The 23,185-nt window shown below is 35.6% G+C and overlaps 1 protein-coding gene across 5 annotated transcripts; it reads left to right on the top strand.

The window, feature by feature from the left end:
* The first annotated feature begins 737 nt into the window (after positions 1-737).
* On the top strand, positions 738-17,343 carry LOC106837399 (NKG2-A/NKG2-B type II integral membrane protein-like). 5 transcript variants are annotated; one of them, XM_070494484.1, is made up of 7 exons: positions 738-939; positions 2,792-2,855; positions 3,960-4,058; positions 4,534-4,587; positions 5,097-5,269; positions 9,821-9,924; positions 10,156-17,343. In XM_070494484.1, exons 1-7 carry the CDS (start codon positions 895-897, stop codon positions 10,274-10,276), a joined length of 660 nt encoding a protein of 219 aa, XP_070350585.1. In that variant the 5' UTR covers positions 738-894; the 3' UTR covers positions 10,277-17,343. The 5 variants fall into 5 exon arrangements, with proteins under 5 accessions (XP_070350585.1, XP_070350587.1, XP_070350586.1 ...); XM_070494486.1 differs by lacking the exon at positions 2,792-2,855 and having other exon boundaries at positions 743-939; positions 5,182-5,269; XM_070494482.1 differs by lacking the exons at positions 738-939; positions 2,792-2,855 and adding an exon at positions 3,265-3,556.
* The last annotated feature ends 5,842 nt before the right edge of the window (positions 17,344-23,185 follow it).

Below are 23,185 nucleotides of genomic sequence, written 5' to 3'. Positions count from 1 at the left end.
GAACTCAATCTCCCAGAGACATCATTAGAAGTGAATAACCTTAGGAATGATAAACATTTTCCCCTTTCTTCATACAAGATGAAGAATGATGAAAAAAATTTCTTTTGCTATACCTGGGTCATCTAAATTAAAGTTTTGCTTCTTTTGATGTTCATGTATCATTTGACTGGTGTTCTAAAAGTCTACTTTGCCCTCCCCATTTTTTGGTTAAGTGAAATTTTTTAAAAATACCCTTTTTCACCGTCTACATAGTTAGACTTGGGCTTTAGTCATTACAACAAATATTCGTATCAAAACAAAAACAGTTATAGTTGGAGGATGAATAAATGATAATATAATAAGTAGTTATTTAATGTTTCAATCTCTGGCATGATGATGTAGTTCAATATTGTTTAATGATTTATCCTTATCAGAGACATTTAAAATTCAGAATTTTTTCCATGATACTAGAAATGACATAGTAAGAGGATAAGGGAAAGAGGTATGTAATGCCAGAATTTAGCAACTTGTCTGAAAGTAAAACTTGAACAACTAAACAAGGACTAAGTTTCCAGTGTTTATGATTGAGATAGAAGCAAGTTAATAGCATAGGGTGATCAAGTCTCTGTCCCCATATAACTTTTGGAATATGAAAATAATTTCTCAGAGGCACTTGCCAATTGACAAACTAAATGACACTACAAACCCCAGTCTCCTATATTTTGGAGGTGTGTGATAGAAAAACTGTCTTCAAAATCAAAGCCTCAAAATAGCCCAAGTGTAATAATTTCCTGTGACACATTGATGAGAAATCAGCTTTTTCCACTATTGTTTCACTCTGAGCCTTCACAGGGCAGTCTGTGAAGACCACAGATATTGTTTGTGTACAAGAGTAACCCAGCCTCCCACTAGACGATGCACCACTTTCTGGACGATGCACCACTTTCTGGACAACAGAAGGTATGTGTGGCTACTCTTCTGCTAGCCCATCTCATTTAGTGGAAGATTACAAATGCTAGGTATGTGATAGAGGTAAAATTAATATACAATCAAATCAAACAGAACATTAGTATCTTTATTTCAGGGTATAAAAAGGCATAAAACATGAAACATGTTGGAGGAGTACTTAAATTATTCAAATTATTGCCTATGCAGAATTAGTCAAGTGCATACAAATGCATAATTGGCTTTGTAAAATGACAAAATTTAAAGTGGAATACCAAAAGCATCATGACAATGAACAGTTAATTTTGGATTTTGTAATAAATATAGATAAAATTGTGTATATTTTATATTTAGCTCAGCCTTTAAAAATTGATTCAAAATGAATTTATCAAATCATGAAGGTCAAACGTAATTCCTCATACATGTACTTAGATGAAATAAAGGAAGTTTGATTCTTAATAAAAATGAGGTTGAGTTGAATTTCATAAAATGCTAATTTAAACAACTATAAACAATAAACAAACTTTAAAAAAATTGAACAAAACAGTGCAAAAAAGATAAAACACACTGATAAAGAGACATCTGTCTAATGAATGACTTTACATGGTTTAACTAATCGAAATTGTAAATAATGACATGACAATTGAGTTAATATAATAAGTAAAATGATTAACATATTGAGAATTTATAAAAGAAAGATTGAGTATTAAGTGTTTTACATGCACTATATCTTACATATTTTTTCTAACTTTAGATTAGTAAACCTAGGTTACTAGCCACTAAGTAACTTTTTAAAAAAAATAGTATAATTATTATTTTCATAAGAATGGAACAGTTTCACTATGTATAAAGAACTAAATATAAAAAATTACAAAGAAAGTAAATCACCCAAAATCTATAGGATAGAATAATCACTTTAAATATTTTCTGAATTAGCATTTAAGAAACAGTGTGTCCTTGTATATATAAACAGAAAGATAGATAGTTAGGTGAAAATAATTTTGGAGCAGATGGGATAATACTATAAATGCATTTTTTAGTTAAAATATAACATTTAACGTGCATTAATAACAGACCTGAAACCGAAGTAATTTCTTAACTTCAGACTAAATATTTGTTTTTAATCACGAGGTCATATTTAGCCTTGGAGTATCTCTCTAGAATTAAAAAAATTTAAAAAACCTTAAGTGATTGGGTCACTGCATTTTTAAACTACATGTTTTTCAGCATTAGAGACTAGTTACTGATTTTCAGCTATGAGTAAAGACTGGCAAACTTAACCACTCGGCCATGAATGACCTTAGCATACTTAGACTTTTCTTCCTTCTCTTCATTTTCCTTATACTTGTTTCCTTCAGACATTCCTGAACTAACGTTACTTTTGCCCCATTTTTCTTAAAAACTTTAAATTTCTGCTATCTTGCTATATTTTGTGTATTTCTGCAAGCCACTCTTAGTTCACAATAAGTAACTTTTTAAAAGTCACACAGTATAAGTTTCAAAGCCAGAAAAGATTCCAAAATGACTGACTGTAGAGCTCATTGACTGAATTAATAAATTATGTGATTTATTACAATTGGTTGCACAGCTAAAGCTGCCCTCACTGACTTTGGCAGCCAGAGGATCTTTCTGGAAATTCGAAATTACGGTGTTCTTCCATAGATTATCTACACTTCTGTTTATCATCTCGTGGTCTCATATCTTTGCCATTGAATCAAATGCCCAATACTCGTGTTAAATAAGTATTTTAAGGAATTATTTATACTGTTTTATTTTCATTATTTAGTAGGTGTTGGATAAGTTTAGTGTGTCACGTAATATTTTTCAATACATAAAATATTTCTTTAAAATTCTAATGATTTTTCAGATCTCCACAATCATTCAAAATAAAAGATCATTTGATAACACCTCACCCTGCTTCACAAATAAATGTAAGTCTCTAAACAAAACTAATTCAGTGCAGGAAATTACTATATATGCTGACACTACTATTCTCCCAACTTTAGAACACTCATCTTTAACCGTGAATGGATTTAAAAGTTGTCACAAAACTTGGTGCATCAATTTTTCTAATATGGCGTTTTAATTTTAACCCAGTTGTTCTAATAGTGTTAAAATGTTTCTGTGCAATCTGTCTAGAATTGTAATAACATTATTATTTATGAACTAAATTATTCCTCACTAATTTATTGCCTTACGTTTCTCTAACCAATAACCTTGTGTCAAATGTAGGAAATCATTTTAAAAACTAGTTATTCCATCATGAAACACATTTAAACTTCTAAGGACCACACTTTTACACTGTTCAACTGCCAAATAAGTACTATTACTCACCTCATACTCCACCCATTTGCCTATACTAGGCATCTTGTTGTTATATACGCCGTCTGTCAAATACTCAAGTACAGTTTCCATACAGCACAGTCCTTGACATCAGCTGCAGAGATGAATAACCAAACAGTAACCTATGCAGAACTGAATCTGGTTAAGGACTCAAAGAAACAGCAAATGAAACCTAAGGGTGTTAAAAGCTCCATTTCAGTAATTGAGCAGGAAATAACCTGTGTTGAATTAAATCTTCTAAATCCCTCTCAAGATCTTCAAGGGAATGGCAAGAAGGACCACTGCAAAGGTAAGACATTTAATAGACACACAGTAACTGTTCTAGGATGTGCAGCTGGGGATGCAGACATGTGGGGAAAGAGTAGGGAATAAGCTCACATATTTTTGATTTATGAGGATCAGAGCTCGCAGTTGCAGTTGGAATAGGATATTCTAATATAAAATCTGAAGACTAATTCCTTTCAGGCACTGTTAAAATTTGTAGTCTTTGACCAACAACTCATGGAGCATTATATTTACTGAAAATGCAATGGTATATTCTGAGAGCAAGATTAAAGTAGTAGATGTGGGTTTGGGTTCCAAGTTTATATATATGATTCCCTGTGCATGTGAGTTCCCTTGAATGTAAACTGTCTAAACAATTATCTCCATCTCTCCTTTCTCAGTGTTTCCATTTCTCTGTTTCCCTGCAGATTTCCCATCACCACGAGAGAAGCTCATTGCTGGGGTCCTGGGAATCATCTGCCTCGTCTTGCTGTCCACTGTGGTAACAATGGCACTTGTTATTTCCTGTAAGTAAAGTTTTTAAAGATTATAAGAGAACTTTTCACTTTAATGATCGTCAGTGTCTCTAAATATTTCCAGTATTATGTATTAGAATTCTCATTTTAACATATGGATTTATACTAAATTTAGAATTTGTCAAAAAAAATAAACAACAGAGTGATTATAGAGAATATTTTATATATATGTTTGGATTTCATAACTTAAAGAAGTATTTAGGAGACTGAAAGACCTTGTTGAGAAATATAAATTAATTTTTGAGATTAAACCAAACACTGTAAGAGATGGTGAAGTTTGTTTCTTTAGGTTTTTATTATTTTTCCCCTAATCTTCACTACTTTATTATTTTTTGGTAAAATTATTTGGTATTTTTCTCGATTATTCTAAGTCTAAACAATACACTAAATTTCTAAGAAACTAAAATTTGTATGATTTATTTAGATCGATATTATTTTTTTATAAAAATTACTTTAATTTTTCTAGCTTCTGGAAGCCTGGCACAGAACAATTCATCCCTGGCAACAAGGAACCAGAAAGGTATATTGATTTCCAAAGTTCTGATATTAGTATATTTTGATTTTGCCTCTACCTTAAGCTAGCTAAAACGATAATAGATTTTTGGGGGGACGATGAATTACAAAATCAAGTAATACATGTTCATACATGATAATTATAGCACACTCTCCCTTTTTGTGCAACAATATTAAGAAAATTCATTTAAAATCACCATACCCATTGCTGCTGACTGGCTCAAATTTTCTACTGATCAGATATAAACAATTTTACTAATCTAAAATGGTGATATTGTTCATTGAATTTCAGGGCATGTATAGAGTGGATACTTTTGTTTGTGTTTTTGCTTTATATGAGCACATAAATTAGGAGATTAGAGGCTAACCGTCTCTGTGATCGTGTGTATGAGTGTGTTTTGTTTTATATGTACCAGCCTGTGAGGGTGCATAGATAAGATATGTCCATATATGCTTCTACCTATGCAAATATATAAGCTAATTTTCATTTTTTTAATTAAAATTGTTTTGGGATAGTATTTCATAATCTTTCTCCAGCATATCATTGTGGTCATCGTCCAAAGGAGTGGTTCACATATTCCAACAATTGCTATTACATTAGTATTGAAAGAAAAGCATGGAATGAGAGCTTGCTGGCCTGTGCGTCTAAGAACTCTACCTTGCTTTATATAGATAACGAAGATGAACTGGTAAGATTTCAAATGTTTCAAACATTTTGCTAAAAGCTTATTTCAGTCAATACTATATTTGTGAAAATCGTCCAAATTTTTGTACTTATTGGTAGTTTTAATTTTAAAGTGCATGTTGACCGCAAATGAAAAAAACCCATATAGTTACATATAAGGTCACAATTAGAAGTTTTCAGCCCCCAGCAGCCCCTGAGTGTACTCTTGTCACTTCTCTTCTCTCCTCTCTTAACCATTATTCTGATTTTTAATATTATAAATTATCTGCTTATTTTTAAACACTATATAAATGGAACATTCAGTATACATTTTTATGTTTCTTTTTTTACCTGCATATGATATTTAACAATTCATTCATATTATTACATTTATCTGTATTTTTTTAATTTTTCACTTCTGTATTATATGACTATGACAGTTTTTAATCTATTCTACTGAGAGAGAAATGTGGCTGCTTTTGAATATGTTTGTATTATGAATAATTATTTTATGAAAGTCGTGTATGTCTTTCCCACATATATTGTATTTATAGTAATTTACATATTATACATGTCATATACAATGTTATTTTCATATAATATAAATATATTTATAATAATTTATAAGTATAATTGTGTTTCTGTATAATTGTAGTTTACTGTCTTCTTTGCATTAGAATGAAATTGTGGGGTCATAAATATATGTATGTCAAATTTATTATGTTATCACAGTCTTTTAGTTTATTGTGTAAATACACATTTTGCCAATTACTCCCTTCAACCAAAACTTAATATTATCAAGAATTTTAATATTATGTCTGATTGTTATATAGTAGTTTCATTATAACATTAACAGGCATTTTTCTGATTAGTATTAAATTAAACACATTTTTCTGGTCTCTTAATCACTAGAATATTCTTTTTCATGATAATGAGAAGTGTCTATTCCTGTCTCTTGCCCACTTCTCCTGTGTTGTCTTTCTTCTTCCTTCCTAGAAGTGGTTCCATTTTGGATTTGAGGTTGTTTTTGATTTCATGAGACGGAAGCCCTTTTTTGACTCTGTGACTTACCCTTTTCACTCTGATATTGGAGTCCTTCAATGATCAGAATTTACTCATGTTATCAGAATCCAATTTACCATTTTGGGTATTAGTGATTATTTTGGACCTATTTCAGAACTTGGTCGAAATTCATGACGATAATCTCCCACATTACCATCTAAGTTTTATTTTTTTTCCTTTATTTTTTAACTTTTACATTTAGGTCTATAATCCATTAGGAATTTATTTTTTGTGATGCTGTGAGGTGGAAGTGAAGTTTATGCTTTTCTACATCATTATCTAAATGATGGAACGTAATTTATAGCGAAGGTGATCTTTTCTTCATAAGTAACTTTATAGATATATATGTAATACATACACATATATATGCTCTAATCAGCTTTATCTAGATAATTTATCTTCTTGAAGTTTTATAGTTTACACCTAGGTTTATGACCAATTTTGAGCTTATTTTTGTATATAATTTGAGGTATGTATAAAATAATAATAACTATATTATTTTTATTTTGCATAACAATATCCAATTGTTTCCACAACATTTATTGAAAAGACTATGCTATGTCTACTTTATGAGTTTGCATCTTTGTTGAAATCTGCATTCCACATATGCGTGGGCATACCTTTGCACTTTCCAGTCTGTTTTATTGATCTAGTTATCTATTTTCATGCCGTCTGTACTGTAAGCATTCTTTTTTGTTTACAGTAAGTTTATATTAGTTACATTAGTTCTTTTTCAAAGATTTATTGTTTGTTCTAGGACGTTGTATGGATATCTCATTATGTCTATCTTTTTAAAGATTCTTTTGCTTTTCTTTTTTTTAAGCAAGTATGAATCTTAATTTTATCAATGCCTTCTGCATCAGAGTGATCACATCTTTTATCTTCTTTACTTGGTCAATGTGAGGGATAAATACTATGGAGTTTCAAATGTAAATCCAACACAGCATTGCTTCAATAAATCTATTTTTGTCATAGTGCATTATTTTTATATATCACTGGAATGTTTATATCATTTATGATTGTAACTGATATGTAATTTCTCTTTTTGTAATATTCTCATCAAAAATACACAACATATTTTATTAGCCTCATTCATCTTGTTGCAAGTGTTTTCTATTTTCTTTATCCTACAAGAGATTTTATAAGATTGGCATTATATGTTTTTGGTACATATTGCTCACATCAACATGAAATGATCTGCAACTGAGCGTGGAAAGTTTTTTGAATTACGGATAACATTCTAATAGAAGTTTTAAGACAATTCTAGTAATTTCAGTTCTTTTTGTTTTAGTTTTCACAAGTTGTAATAGTTAGAATTTCTTCCACTGTGTGTCTATTTTCAAATGTATTTGCATATTTTCATAACATTGTCTTATAATTTTATTGAGGTATAATATACACACAAGTGGATGCAAATACTATATCCCAACAGCTTACTGAATTTTCATCAAGTGTAACCATTACCCAGAATGAGAAATTGAAATTTACCTATGCTACGAAAGGGCACTTTCATATTCTTTTCTGCATTAAAAAATACTTTATATCAATGGAATCATGCAGTATGTGTTCTTTATTTTTGGCTTTTTCAGGTAAAGCTAAACTTGTGAAATTCATCTACATTGTTGCATGAAGTTGTAGATGGTCCATGCCTCTTTCCTGTTCCATTGTCTGATTATGTTGTAATGTATTTATCTATTCTATCGCTGATGCTCTTGGATATTTGGGTATTGTTCTATTTAGGGCTTCCATGAGTTATTCTGCCATACGAATTTCAGCATAAAGTTTCAACAAAATATGTTTATCACTTCTCCATTCTATAACTTTTAATTGACTCTTCTTTTTATAGCTTCTTGAGAGGGAAGCTGTTTAGATCATTCATTTTAGAACATTCTTCCTTTTGAAAATGTGACAAAATATGTTTTTTTTCTAAACACCACTTTAGTTCCATCCTTAAAATTTTTACATGTTCTCATTTTATTATCAGGTATTTGCTAATTTTGCTTTTGGTTTCAACTTTGAACTATAGATTTTGCAGAAATGTGTCACTTTCTAAATGATTTGGAAGTTCCCATATTTCTTTCTGTTGTGATTTCCACTTCAGTTCTTTGTCTTCGGAGAATATAATTTGAAATATTTTAATCCTTTCAACTTAGTGATACCTATTTATGAACTAGAATGTATTCTATATATGCCAGTTATATCAAGCTGGTTCATAGTGGATTTACACGCTTTCATATTCCTACTGATTTTATGATCAGGTGTTCTATTAATTACTGAGGAAAGAGCTTTAAATTTTCAACAATAATTATTAAATTGTTTATCTTTCTTTTTAATTCTACCAGTTTCCACTTCATGTTTTTGTGGGTCCTGTTGTTAGGTCAATACATGTTTTCATTGTTTTATCTTCCTCTTGTACTGATGGATTTAATATTTTTAAATGTTTCTTTTTATTTCTAATAATATTTCCTGCTTTAACAGCTGTTTTGTCTGATATTAGAATAACCATTTCTGCTCACTATGGTTACTGTTGATAAGCCGTATTTTTTTCCATCCCTTTCACTTTCAGCTATTTATGCCATTGAATCTAAAGTGTGGTTTGCTGTAGAGAGCATGTAGATGGATCTTACTTTTTTCATTGAGTATTTTTATTCAGATGTTTTATTATCTTTTGATTGGAATGTTTACTCATTTAAATTTAATGTAATAATTAGTATAGTTGGATTTAGGTCTGCCATTTGCTATTTGTTCAGTTTGTCTTTTGATCTTTTCTTCCACATTTCCTAACATCTTTTGTGTTAAACAGGTGTCATTTTAGTATTTTAGCTAGTATGGAATCACCTCGTCTCTTCTACACATGTACACAATTTTCCATCGTCCACGGATGTGTAGAGCTAATCTCATCTCTTCTATTGTACTCTCATTTTTTGTACCTTCCCATTATATTTATGATTGGCACTGTGTGTGGCACAAAAGAGATCACAACTTTGGAATAGAAAAAGTATGGGTTTCCCTCATTCAGTACCAGGCAAATATAGCACTTTGAGCTGAAAAAGTAGTGGGCTATTTAGCGACCCATTCCCCTCTGCTAATCAAGTCTGCCTCTGTGGGAACAACACCACTGAGTTTTTCAGTCTTACCGAAACTGTAAAAACTACAATTATTCTTGCTCATTGGCTGGGCTGGGGAGGAGAGCAGGCATGGGAACAGTTCTAGGCAAGAAGACCACAAATTTGCTCCATTCTTACTTGAAGCTACAGCAGGTTTTCCAATAATAAATACTTCACAAATTATTATTAATCTTTGATCAGTTCTCAGAGCCCTGAAAGTGTGATTTTGTCAGTCGTTTTCTTCACTTAGTCATACTAATACGTTTTCCTAGTGTGTCCAGTGTGTAACACTATAATGTAAATTGAAAGACTATAAATTAAAAAGAATTAATTCTATTTGCGGTTAGAAAGTTCAAATGCGTATAAAAGCACTTTTTTGACTTGTCTTCAAATTTCTTTACTCATAGAATTTTTTGGTCTCCTTGCGTGCTTACTCATGGATTAGACCCTCTCATAAAAACAATAGTAATTCCTGGATGTCGCCAAGTGGCTCAAGTTTCTCCTCAAAATTGTAAGTTGCTGGAGAACTCAATATTTTATGCCTTGAAGGAATTAATCTTAGAAAGAAAAAAGAAATATATGAACAGTCATATAAACACAATTATTTAAATGTTTCCATAGAAAAAATTATATGGAAAATATTCAGATTTAGGTTATAACTACTAGTCTAAATGCATTGTTTATTCATCAAAATATGAAGTTATATTATACAAATAATGATATAATATTCTCTGTATTTCAGGTTCTCAAGATCTTCAGAGAGAGGCAAAAATTGTGCATTTTTTGATTTTCCAATGAAGTCACTTTCTTCCGCATCCTGTTTGGAAGAAAGAATGTATATTTGTAAGCATCAGGCATTTTAGCTTATCTAAATTTGATATAATGCTACTGTCACCATCTATAAATAACATATTTGTAGTTTCTTCAAAAGCCATAAATTATTTGCTTAGAATTATTTTTTAAGATATTATATTTTAGTGAAGTTTCAGATTCGCAACAAATTTTAAGAGGGAGGTACAAAGATTTCTATGTCCCCCCTTCCCAACACGTGTGTAGGCTCCTTCTTTCTCAACATAGCTAACCAGAATGGACACTTGTTACCTAGGATGAATCTATATTAATGCATCATAACCACCTAAAGTGCATAGCTAGCCTGAGGCTTCACTCCTGTGTTGTAGAACTATTTTTAAATCTTTATCTATATTAATTTTTAAAATATATGCCAAGTCCATATTATACATTTCTTAAGCTTTTGCTATTTATTAAAATAAATCATGTATAAATTGCAAATCATAATATTGAGAACTGTTATTGCTAGCCACAGTAAGTTGAATCAGTCCACTCATATTTTCAAATTAAAAGATATGTCTTCATCTTGGAAGGCATTGAAAATAAGGAAGTAACAACCTTGGGGGACGAGGTATGTAAGTTAGAGTCAAGTCAGAAGATGGAATCAGGGTACATTTGATGCAAAGAATTATTAACTATTTGTTGAGAATAGTCCGCTAAGAAAGGATAAAAGAAAATCACACAGAATAACATGATTAAATATTATCTATTTTTAATTTATATATAATTGGCATAATGTTATATTAGTTTCAGGTGTAGAATGTAATAATTTGATATTTGTATCTATTGCAAAATGATCACCATAAGAAATCCCGTTAACATCTGTCACCAGAGTTACAAACAAAAGAAATTTTTTCTCATAATGAGAAATTTTCTTTTCCTTTCTTTCTTTCCTTCCTTCCTTCCTCCCTCCCTCCCTCCCTCCCTCCCTTCTTTCTTTCTTTCTTTCTTTCTTTCTTTCTTTCTTTTTCATTGCAGTAATATTAGATTATAACGTTATATAGCTTTCAGATGTACATTGTAATATATTTTGAATTCTGTGTGGATTACATCGTGTTTACCACACAAAAAGTAATTATAATCCATCACCTCACATGTGAGGCTAATCACCCCTTTTTCCCTATCCCCTCCCCCGCTTCCCCTATGGTAACCACCAATACAATCTCCATTGCTATGTGTTTGTTTGTCCTTGCTTTTACCTTCTCCTTATGATTGAGATCATATAGTATTTGACTTTCTCCCTCTGACTTATTTCATTTAGCATAATACTCTCAAGTTCCATCCATGTTGTCACAAATGGCTGGATTTAATCATTTCTTATGGCTGAGTAGTATTCCATTGTGTATATATACCACATCTTCTTTATCCATTCGTCCCTTAAAGGACACCTAGGCTGCTTCCAAGTGTTGGCTATTGTGAACAATGTTGCAATGAACATATGGGTGCATGTATCTTTATGCATTTGTGTTTTCAAGTTCTTTGGATAACTACCCAGCAGTGGGATAGCTGGATCATATGGTAGATCATAGGTTAGACCAGTGTTTCCTTATTGATCTTCTGTTTGGATGATCTTTCCATTGCTGTAAGTGCAGTGTTAAAGTCCCCTGCTATTATTGTGTTACTGTTTGTTTCTCCTTTTAAGTCTGTTAATAATTGCTTTATATATTAGGTGCTCCTATAGTCGGTGCATAGATATGAGCATATGTTATGTCTTCTTGTTGGATTGTTCTCTTTATCATTATGTAGTGCCCATCTTTGTCTCTTGTTACAGTTTTCGTTTTAAAGTCTATTTTGTCTGATATCAGAATTGCTATCCCCGCTTTCTTTTCTTTTCCATTTGCATGGAATATCTTTTTCCTTCCCTTCAGTTTCAGTTTATGAGTGCCTTTAGATCTGAAGTGTGTCTCTTGTATGTAGCGTATATATGGGTCTTGTTTTTTTTAATCCAATCAGCCACCCTATGCCTTTTGAATGGAGCATTTAGTCCATTGACATTTAAAACAGCTATTGATAAATATGTACTTATTGCCATTTTGTTACCTTTTTCTTTTCTGGGTGTTTTAGTAGTTCTTCTCTGTTCCTTTCTTTTTCTCTTGCTCTCTTCTCTTGTTTTTTCATGGCTTTCTTTAGTAATGTGTTTGATTTCTCTTACTTATTTGCTTACTTATTATAGGTTTATGATCGGTGATTACCATGAGGATTGTATGTAATAATCCACGTATATAACAGTCTATACCTAGTTGCTAGACTTTTAGCTTGACCTCTTTTTAAAAGCTCTACTTTTTCACTCCCATCCTCCCATATTTTAGGTTTTTGAAATCATACCTAATGTCTTGTTTTGTGTCTGTCTATCCATTACCCTCCTATCACTGAAATAGGTAATTTTAGTACTTTTGTCTTTTAACCTTCATATCATCTTCACAGGTGGTTGATCTGCATCCTTTACTATATTTAGGCTTTTACCAGTGATTTCATTGCCTTGTTTTTTGGGGGGTTTTTGCTGATAATTTTTTTATCCCTATTTGTGTTCATCGCTTTCCCACTTAAATAAGTCCCTTCAACATCTCTTGTAGAAATGTTTGCGATAAAATCCTTTAATTTTTTCTCATCTGGGAAGATCTTTATTCTCCTTCCATTCTGATTGACAACCTTGATGGATAGAGTATTCTTGGCTGTAGAGTTTTTCCTTTTAACACTTTAAATATATCATGCCATTTTCTTCGCCCCTGTGGGATTTTGGCTGAGAGAGCCACTGATAGCCTTATGGGATTTCTTTTGTATGTCACTTGTTGCCTTTCTCTTGCCGCTATTAGGATTCTCTCTTTATCTTTAATTTTGGACATTTTAATTATAATGTGTCTTGATGTCGGCCTCTTTGGGCTTATCTTGTTTGGAGACCTCTGTGCTTCCTGTACTTAGATGTCTGTTTCCTTCCTTAGGTTAGGAAAATTTTCAAGTATTATGTCTTCAAAGAAATTTTCTGTCCCTTTGTCTCTCTCTTCTCCTTCTGGGACACCTATAATAGGAATGGTAGTGCTCTTGATATTGTCCCAGACTTCCCTTAGACTGTTCTCATTCTGTCTAATTCTTTTTTCTTTTTTCTGTTCAGCTTGGGTCATTTCTTCTAGTCATCTGTCTAGCTCACTGATCCATTCTTCTGTATCTTCTACTCTGCTATCGAGTCCCTGTAGTGAATTTTTCACTTCCAGTATTGTATTCTTCAATTATGATTGCTTCTTTTTTATATTTTCCAGTTCTGTGTTGATGAGCTCACTGTGTTCATCCAGTATTCCCCAATATCTGTGAGCATCCTTATGAGGTTTTGTTTGAACTCTTTGTTGGATAGGTCACTTCTTTCTGTTTCACTTAGTCATTTTTTCTTGGGTTTTGTCCTGTTTCCTTGCTTGGAATGTATTCCTTTGTCTCCTCATTATGCCTCTTTCTCTGTGTTTATTTCTATGTATTAGGTGAGTCAGCCACATCTCCATAATTTGGAGAAGTGGCCTTTTGTAAGAGATGCCTTTTGAGGCCCAGTAGTCTGCTTCCCACTTTTCACCAGTACAAATGATCCAGGAGTGACTCCTTTGTGGGCTACTGGTGTCCTTCTGCTGTGGCAGGGTTGGTCTTACTGCAGCTACCCACAGAGTCTAGTCTTCCCTTTCCTGCCCAACTGTTTGTAAATCTGGCTTGGGGAGCTTCAGCACCACTGGTTACAAGGTCTAAGAGCACACTCCTTTTGCAGTTTTCCTGTTCATTGTGTAGGTACGCAGTGTAGCTGGTTTCTTAGCTCAGGGGCTTACAGTTGCTGTAGGCCTCAGGCCTATAAGGTTGTTGTCAGTTCTCTTAGGAGTGCAGCTGAGTGGCGCTGGCCTTAGGCATGTGAGCACTCAATTATTTCAGGTTGTGGAAGGTGGGGCTGATCCTTTTTATGGCTATTTGTTAAGCACAGGTCTTCTGCTGCTGCTAAGCCTCACCCCCCACAGGACAACACACACTGTCAACATATTCCTGGTCCATGCACACTTCCCAAAATCCTAGATTGTACCCTGATGCCCCCTGGAGAGGACCCCACCTCTCCACCAATGTCCCCCACAAGTCACCTGGTCCTCACACAGGTCCTGCCAGACAGAGGCAGACACACCTTCCTGCCTGTAGAGGATCAAGGCACCCAGTCAATGCAGGGTGACAAATAACCTGAGGGTTTCCTGTTGGGCTGGGTCAGTCCCTAGCGCAGGCTGCCTACCCTGGCTGAAGTGGATTAAATCTGTGCTCTAGTGGGTGTCGTAGACCCAGGGATAACAGCCCAGGGGAAGAATTTCAATGACTTCTGCTGGGGTCTGTGTCAGCACACAAGGACTAGGTCACAATAATGGACCCTACCAATATCTCAGTCTCCAGAGAGGTCTCTCCTCTCTCCAAGATGCACCCTGAGCCCAACAGGTGTGTGTTTTCACTAAAGCACTATCAGCCTTCTCTAGGTGATTTTAACTTGCTGAGATGGGTGAGTTTGTGCATAGGCCCTTTAAGACCTGAGTCTTTTCTGCTTTTGTCTGTTAGGTTTTCTGGGGGTATCCCTGCTGCAGTAAATAGCCAGCAAAGCCAGATAGTAAGACCCTCATCTCAGTTGTGCTGAGTCTGAAGGATGCTTATAGCAGTATCGGCCTCCACTCCAGACCTCACTCCTCCATGGAGGGCTGCGTGCCTTAGGGTGGCTCCCACCTGGCTGGCTTAGAAACTACACTACTCCTGGCAGTAGCTTTTTTTCTCTACAGAAGGAATTTCTGCCTCTTCTGCTTCAGTCAGGGCTGTCCCTTCTGTGGAGGTTCTCTTTATCCAGTTTTCAGTTTTCTACTCAGGGTAATAATTCCAAAATTAGTTGTAACCTGGTTGTGTTTGTGGGAGGAGATGAGTTCAGAGTCTGCTTATGCCACCATCTTGATGGGATCTCTCTACTTTATGATTGAAGGAGAGTAGTCAAAGAAGGAATCACTTTGTAGCTAGGTTTATCACCTGAAGAAGGTCTTTAGAAATCATTGAAGACAGTGTGGCTGCAGACAACTTCATGGCAGACATTTTCACTGGATTGCCCAGGGACAAAGCTGTTCCACAGTCCACAGGCTGATGTTAATGAGGATGGCTCTCAGGCAATAACTGGCAAGTAGGCAGATGCTGGAGGGCAAGGAAGTATGACTGAGACTGGACACAAAAACTTGCTAGAGAGTGAATACCATAGGACTTCCTGCTTGCATGCAGCTGGAACTAAACCACTTTAGCCAAAAGAGAGAAAACACCAAGAAAACAGGAAGAAGAGCCCTTTCTCCCGCAGTGGCTATTCAGTGATTTTTACTGACAAAATTTAACATCGTGTGAGCTGTCAAGGGAGAAAAGTTTACAGGATCTAGCTCCATTTTTTCAGAAAGCCGTGGAGGATTGTTTGAAGCTGAGAGTAATAAATTGTTAATTGACTTTCAAGGTTACTATGTAAGAACCACAAGGTTGCTGTATAAGAGACATTTGCATCTGCCCCACTTCCTCAGAGAATGCAACCAATTGTATCTTCTGAATCTGTTTTAGTGCAGCATAATCAATGATTAGGTTAAATCTTTGGTAGAGATTGGTCTTTTCGTTGTGTAATAATCAATGTTCTTTCATATTTTTTCACATCTGTGATCTTTTCCCTACTAGATAGCAGATATTTTGGAAAGTATCTTGTTTTATTAAATTTTCTCTCTCTCTATTCCTGTCATTCTTTGTCACCATGCTTAGAAAAATAATTTGATGGAAAAAACAAAATGTCAAAAAATGAAAAAATTGAGTTAAAACAATGAAAATATTTGTGTGGGTTGACCAGCTCATCATTGACAAAATTTGAGATTACCTTTAGTAATTTGCCAATGACTCAGAAATACTTCACCATAATTCAATTGCCAAAGGGAGAGACTTTACACTAGTATTGTTTTCAAAATAAATAATTTCCTATTTGTTTATCTGTAAGAATAGACATATTCTTTATATTCTTTTTAATTATTCTCTATCTTCATAGAGAGAAAATACATGAATATTTTAATTTTATATAATCTGTATATGGTAGCTGTAACTAATTGGTAAAGTTGTGTTACAAAAACCCAAGATGGTATTGACATTTAAATATAAGGACTAAATTCTCACTCACTCATTTGTGGTTTGGCTGGGCTTAAGTTGATGTAGACTAGGTATATATAGACTTGGCTCCAGACAAGAGACTCAGTTCAGATCTTTTTTCATATATTTATTCTCAGAACAGTGGGTTAGTTGGTACAAAACCTTGTAAAGCAGAGATTATCAGGTCTCAGAGTGGCAAATAGAAATTCAATTCTTAATGCCTAGGCTCAGAATTCCTAATTCATTACTTTTCCACTCGCATTACATTGTCAAAATAAGTCATATGGCCAAACATATCATAGCTTGTCTGCAAAGCATACTCTTCTCATAGTGGCCAGAGGGAGGAAATGTAGATTTACTGAAAAATAATCTAATCCATCATAATAGCCATAGCACTGTATTTCTCATATTTCATGAGATATGTAAGTTGTTTGTAAAAAGAATATATTGGGAAATAGAAGAAAATAGTACTTCTTACATTTCCCACGTAGGTTTGTGTTTCCTCTGTGTCAAAAGTTCTGGTGAAGTGGTTTTGTATAGTGGTAAAGATCGTTGTATAGATGCTTACCCCAGGATCCTTGATCCATGTACAAATGAGGAGTAAGTAATATGGAATAAAATTAAAGGACCAGGTGATTTGAGTGTAAATTCTACATGCATCCTATTAGCTTTATGATTTAGTTATAGAACTGTATTGGCTCAGTGTCCTCTCCTTTAAAATATGATAGAAATAGTATCTTATTCATAACATTACTTGAAGATTTTTTGAAAAGCACTTCCTGGAACACAAGTATTCACTAAATACAGTCATTTTTACTTAAAAACTTTATACTTTGATTCTATCACCTGTAACATAATGACCATAATTGTAGACATCTAAAAAAGGTGCTCTGAGAAATAAATAATATAATGCCTTAAAATCCTTAAAATAAAGCCTAACCATATTAAATGTTTGCTGTATGTGGTCTTTTTATATTTTGCTTCCCCAAATGTTCAGTAAAATCATATTTCAAGAGGCCTCAAACCCTAAAACTTTGTCTTCCTTCTTTTGCTTATCAAATCTCTACTGTTTCAAGAAATTAGTTTTAGCCAGGCAACAAAAATATAATCTGATTTAACAAATTCAATAATGCATATCAAAAATATTTGCATTTTAAAGACAGCTTTGCCAAATTCAATACACATTACATACGGATTATAAACGAGAGTAATTTTTTACTGGACATGAATTTCCTTAATTGAAATCAAGTTGCAATTTCACTATTTTTTGATTGGTCCAGAACCCCAGTCTCCTCCTCCAATGTATTATTTTGGACATATGCATAGGCTATCTTTTTTGGAATTGAAGAAATTTTGAAAGGAACTGTCAAGTTTTGGCAAGACAATCTCTCACACTTCCTAGATTTGGGACCAGATGAAAGTTTTACAGTGTGCTTGGGAAAAAGAGACTGAAATGTCCTTTTCCTGCCAAAGTTGGAGTGTCTCATCCACATATGTGCATCTCTTACCATGGAGAATGGAGAAAAGTAATAAAGTAGCCACTTAATACATTCTTAAGAGCCAAAGCTCACAATTTTCTAAAACACTATTTTTTTAACATTCAAATCTTGCACAGAAATGAAGCTAAAAGCTCCATAGGCATCTGTAATAAAGCCATGGGAATTTTTCTACTTGATAGAGTGAGATCAGATCATAGCCCCCAAAAAAACACCTGATATAAATATAGGAAACAATATTAGGAGGTTGTTAAACAAGGTGAATTTAGAATAGAAAGCGTCACAGAGAAGTTAGGAATATAAAGACCAAATTGATAGTTAGCTTTGTGGCTAACTCTCAGAGAATGTACCTTAGGTGTGGAACATAATGGGCTTGCATTCTGGAGTCCAGAATTAAAGAGTACCCATTTGAGTACTAATTTCAGAAGAGATAGTGCTGCTTTAAAATGTACTGCATGTTGAAGCAGAGCAGAAAGAATTTTCTTTGCAGGCAGCCAGTTCCAAAGAGAACACAGGAAGAAATAATTTGTTTATGTAGGTCTTGTGTTCCAAATTTACTAATCTGAAAATTCAGCTTTCTGATAATTAATGAGTGTAAAATTATGGATAAAATATGACATTAGGGAGGATCCAAGATGGCGCCGTGAGTAGTCCTCTTTGTCTCTTCCCCTTCGAGTCTACAGTTATTTAGACACTCATTGCTTAACAAAGGATATCCAGACAGCATCTCTGGATGTCTGAGAGACCCACGCGACTATACATCGGAAGGTGGACAGACTTCCCTCTGGGAGGTTGTAGAGATAGGTGAAAACTCTCTGACCCAGACCAAACAGCCTAGTACCTGCAAGTGGCTTTCTTCCAACGGACGCCCCCAGAGGATCAACACACACCTAGGGCAGGAGCGAGCACGCAACAGAGGAGCAACGGTGGAAACAGGTGACCAGAACCATACCTAAACCCCACGCAATTGCTCCTAAACGCAGGGGGAAACTCTGGAGTTGCACACCTGAGCCCGCGGGGAGAGTCTCTCCCCACCATTGGTGGGGAGATCCCGCCTGGTGTTCGCAGTGCCAGGAGGGTCCCAGAAAGAATCACTGAGGGTACGGAGGCCCCCCGCTGCCACTGCCTGCACGGTGGGGAAAGGGATTGCCGGAGATCTCAGAGAGGACTGGGGCTGGGTGAAGCTGCAGAGGCCGGCTCCACGCCCCAGAGGAGAAGCTCCAGAGTTCCACACGGGCAGCAGACAAAACTCTCTGTCTGCCATTAATGGAGGGGCTACGCCCAGCATTCACAACTCTGGGAAAGTCCCGGAGAGAATCCCAGAGGGCGAGGTGACCCCCAGCTGCCCTTGCCCACCCCGTGAGGCTAGGGATTGCCAGAGATCTCGGAGAGGACTGGGGCTCAGTGAAGCTGCAGAGGCCGGCTCCGTGCCCCGGAGGGGAAGCTCCAGAGTTCTGCCTGGGCAGCAGACAAAACTCTCTGTCTGCCATTAGCGGAGGGGCTACGCCCAGCATCCACAACACCAGGAGGGTCCCGGAGAGGAGAATATCAGGCAGGGCAGCAGCTGACCAGCTACCACTGAAATCGGGATCTCCAGCTATCCTCCAGACAGGGCAAAGGGCTCCCCGAGTTCCTGGGGAACAGGACTAGGGCTGGGTGGAGTTCCAGTGACCCAGCTCCATAGCCTAGGGGGAAATCCTACAGGCTCACAGCAGCCTCAGGGAAAGCCTCTGCACAGCACTAGTAGAGAGCACCCCACTGGCAGCCACAAGGTTGGAAGACCCTGGGACAAAAGTGGCATAGCTAGGTGAGCTAACCACAGACTGTAGAAGATGCCAATAGCTCTGCTGCGACCCACAGTGGACAAGTGAGATTTTGTGGGTGCCGACAGTGAAGGAGTGGCAAATACAAGTGATCCTACCCCTGGCCGCTGGAAAAGCCCATAACACCATTGCAGACCCCAAGGAGGGAGCACGTCTAGGTGGGCTGCAACAGTAGGCACCAGCAGCCTGAATCCCTCCTGTGACGGCCCCCACAGCAGAAGAGGGAATCCAAAGGACCACTGTGACTACAAGGAGGGGCCCAGGCCTGGTTAGCAACTGCAGATAGAGTTCCTGGTTGGTGCAGTATAAACAGCTGCTCCCCCACCACAGGAGCAGAACCAAGTGGAAGGAGCAACTAAACTCTATCTCTATGCGGAGGCACAAATCAACAACATCAAGCAATATGAAAAAATACATTAAATCTCCAGAACAGAAGGAAAATAACAAATACACAGAAAAAAATCCCAAAGAAAATGAGATATATAACCTAAATGATGATGACTTCAAAACAGCCATCATTAAAATACTCAATGAGTTAAGAGAGAATTCAGATAGACAACTCAACGAGTTCAGGAGCTATGTCACAAAAGAGTTTGATACAATAAAGAAGAACCAAACAGAAATAGTGGAAATGAAGAACACAATAGAGGAGATTAAGAAAAATCTAGATGCACTGAACAGTAGGGCCGATAATATGGAGAAAAGAATTAGTAATTTGGAAGATGGCAATATAGAAATGCTGCAGGCAGAGGAGGAGAGAGAAGTAAGACTAAAAAGAAATGAAGAAACTCTCCGAGAATTATCAGACACAATTAGGAGATGCAACGTAAGGATTATAGGTATACCAGAGGGAGAAGAGAAGGAGAAAGGGGCAGAAAGCCTATTCAAAGAAATAATGGCTGAGAACTTCCCAAATCTGGTGAGAGAGATGGATCTTCAGGTGACAGAAGCCAATAGATCTCCAAACTTTATCAATGCAAGAAGACCAACCCCATGGCATATAGTAGTGAAGCTAGCAAAAGTCAACGACAAGGAGAAAATACTAAGGACAGCCAGGCAAAAGAAACTAACCTACAAAGGAACCCCCATCAGGCTATCAGCAGATTTCTCAGCAGAAACTTTACAGGCTAGAAGAGAGTGGAATGATATATTCAAAAACCTGAACGACCAAAACCTACAGCCAAGAATTCTCTACCCAATGAAAATATCCTTCAAATACGATGGAGAAATAAAAACTTTCCCGGATAAACAAAAGTTAAGAGAGTTCATTGCCACAAAACATCCTCTTCAGGAAATCCTCAGGAAAACCCTCATTCCTGAAAAATCAAAAAAAGGAAAGCGGCTACAAAACCAAGAGCAGAGGAGATAAGTAGAAGGACAACAACAAAGAGTAGCAGCTCTTCATCAGAACAGATTAAACCATGGGATGAGAAACAGAGGAAATTGAAGAAAACCACAAAACAAGACATAAAATGGTGGTAGGTCCCCACATCTCAATAATCACTCTAAATGTAAATGGATTGAACTCCCCAATCAAAAGACACAGAGTGGCAGGATGGATCAAAGAACAAGACCCAACAATATGCTGCCTCCAGGAAACACCCTTCAGCCCCAAAGACAAACACAGACTCAGAGTGAAGGGATGGAGAACAATACTCCAAGCTAATAATGAACAAAAGAAAGCAGGTGTCGCTATACTAATATCAGACAAGGTAGACTTCAAAGCAAAACAGATAAAGAAAGACAAAGAGGGACAGTATATAATGATAAAAGGGACTCTCCACCAAGAAGACATAACACTTATAAATATATACGCAGCCAAAATTTGTAAAGCAACTCTTAATAGAACTAAAAGAAGACATCAACAAGCATACAATAATAGTAGGGGACCTCAACACAGCATTAACACCAATGGACAGAACATCCAGACAGAAAATCAACAAGGAAATAATAGAATTAAATGAAAAATTAGACCAGATGGACTTAATAGATATATATAGAACACTTCATCCAAAAACAGCAGATTACACATTCTTCTCAAGAGCACATGGAACATTCTCAAGGATTGACCATATTTTGGGAAGCAAAGCAAACATCAATAAATACAAGAGAGTTGAAATAATATCAAGCATCTTTTCTGATTATAAAGCTATGAAACTAGAAATCAACTACAAGAAAAAAGCAGAGAAGGGTGCAAAAATGTGGAGAGTAAACAACATGCTTCTGAACAAACAATGGATCATTGAAGAAATTAAAGAGGAAATCAAATATTATCTGGAGACAAATGAAAATGAGAACACGACATACCAAATCATTTGGGATGCAGCAAAAGCAGTCCTAAGAGGGAAATTCATCGTAATACAGGCTCACCTCACTAAACAAGAAAAAGCTCACATAAGCAACCTCAAACGACACCTAACAGAACTAGAAAAAGAAGAACAAACAAAGCCCAGAGTCAGTAGAAGGAGGGAAATAAGAAAAATAAGAGCAGAAATAAACGATATTGAAACAAAAAAGACAATAGAAAGGATCAATGAAACAAAGAGTTGGTTCTTCGAAAAAATTAACAAAATCGACAAACCTTTAGCCAGACTCACCAAGAAAAGACGAGAGAAATCGCAAATTAATAAAATTAGGAATGACAGAGGAGAAATCACAACAGATACCAAGGAAATACAAGAGATCATAAGAGAATACTATGAAAAACTATATGCCAACAAATTGAACAACCTGGAAGAAATGGACAAATTCCTAGACTCCTACAATCTCCCCAAACTGAATCAGGAAGAAATGGAGAATCTGAATAGGCCAATCACAAGTAAGGAAATAGAAACGGTAATCAAAAACCTCCCCAAAAATAAGAGTCCAGGACCAGACGGCTTCTCTGGAGAATTCTACCAAACATTCAAAGAAGACTTAATATTTATTCTTCTCAAACTGTTTCAGAAAATTTAGAAAGATGGAGAACTCCCTAACACATTCTATGAAGCCAACATCACTCTGATTCCCAAAACTGACAAGGACAACACAAAGATGGAGAACTACAGGCCGATATCACTGATGAACATAGATGCAAAAATCCTCAACAAAATTTTGGCAAACCGAATACAGCAATACATCAAAAAGATTATACACCATGATCAAGTGGGATTTATACCAGGGACACAGGGATGGTTCAACATCCGCAAGTCAATCAACGTGATACACTACATCAACAAAATGAAAAACAAAAACCACATGATCATCTCAATAGATGCAGAGAAAGCATTTGACAAGATCCAACACACATTTATGATAAAAACCCTCAGTAAAATGGGTATAGAAGGAAAGTACCTCAACATAATAAAGGCCATATATGATAGACCCACAGCCAACATCATACTCAATGGACAAAAACTGAAACCCATCCCTCTGAGGACAGGAACAAGACAAGGGTGCCCACTTTCACCACTCCTATTCAACA

The sequence above is a fragment of the Equus asinus genome, chromosome 22 (assembly GCF_041296235.1).
Source record: "Equus asinus isolate D_3611 breed Donkey chromosome 22, EquAss-T2T_v2, whole genome shotgun sequence".
Taxonomy (NCBI): domain Eukaryota; kingdom Metazoa; phylum Chordata; class Mammalia; order Perissodactyla; family Equidae; genus Equus; species Equus asinus.
This window is presented reverse-complemented; position numbering and strand designations above follow the sequence as displayed.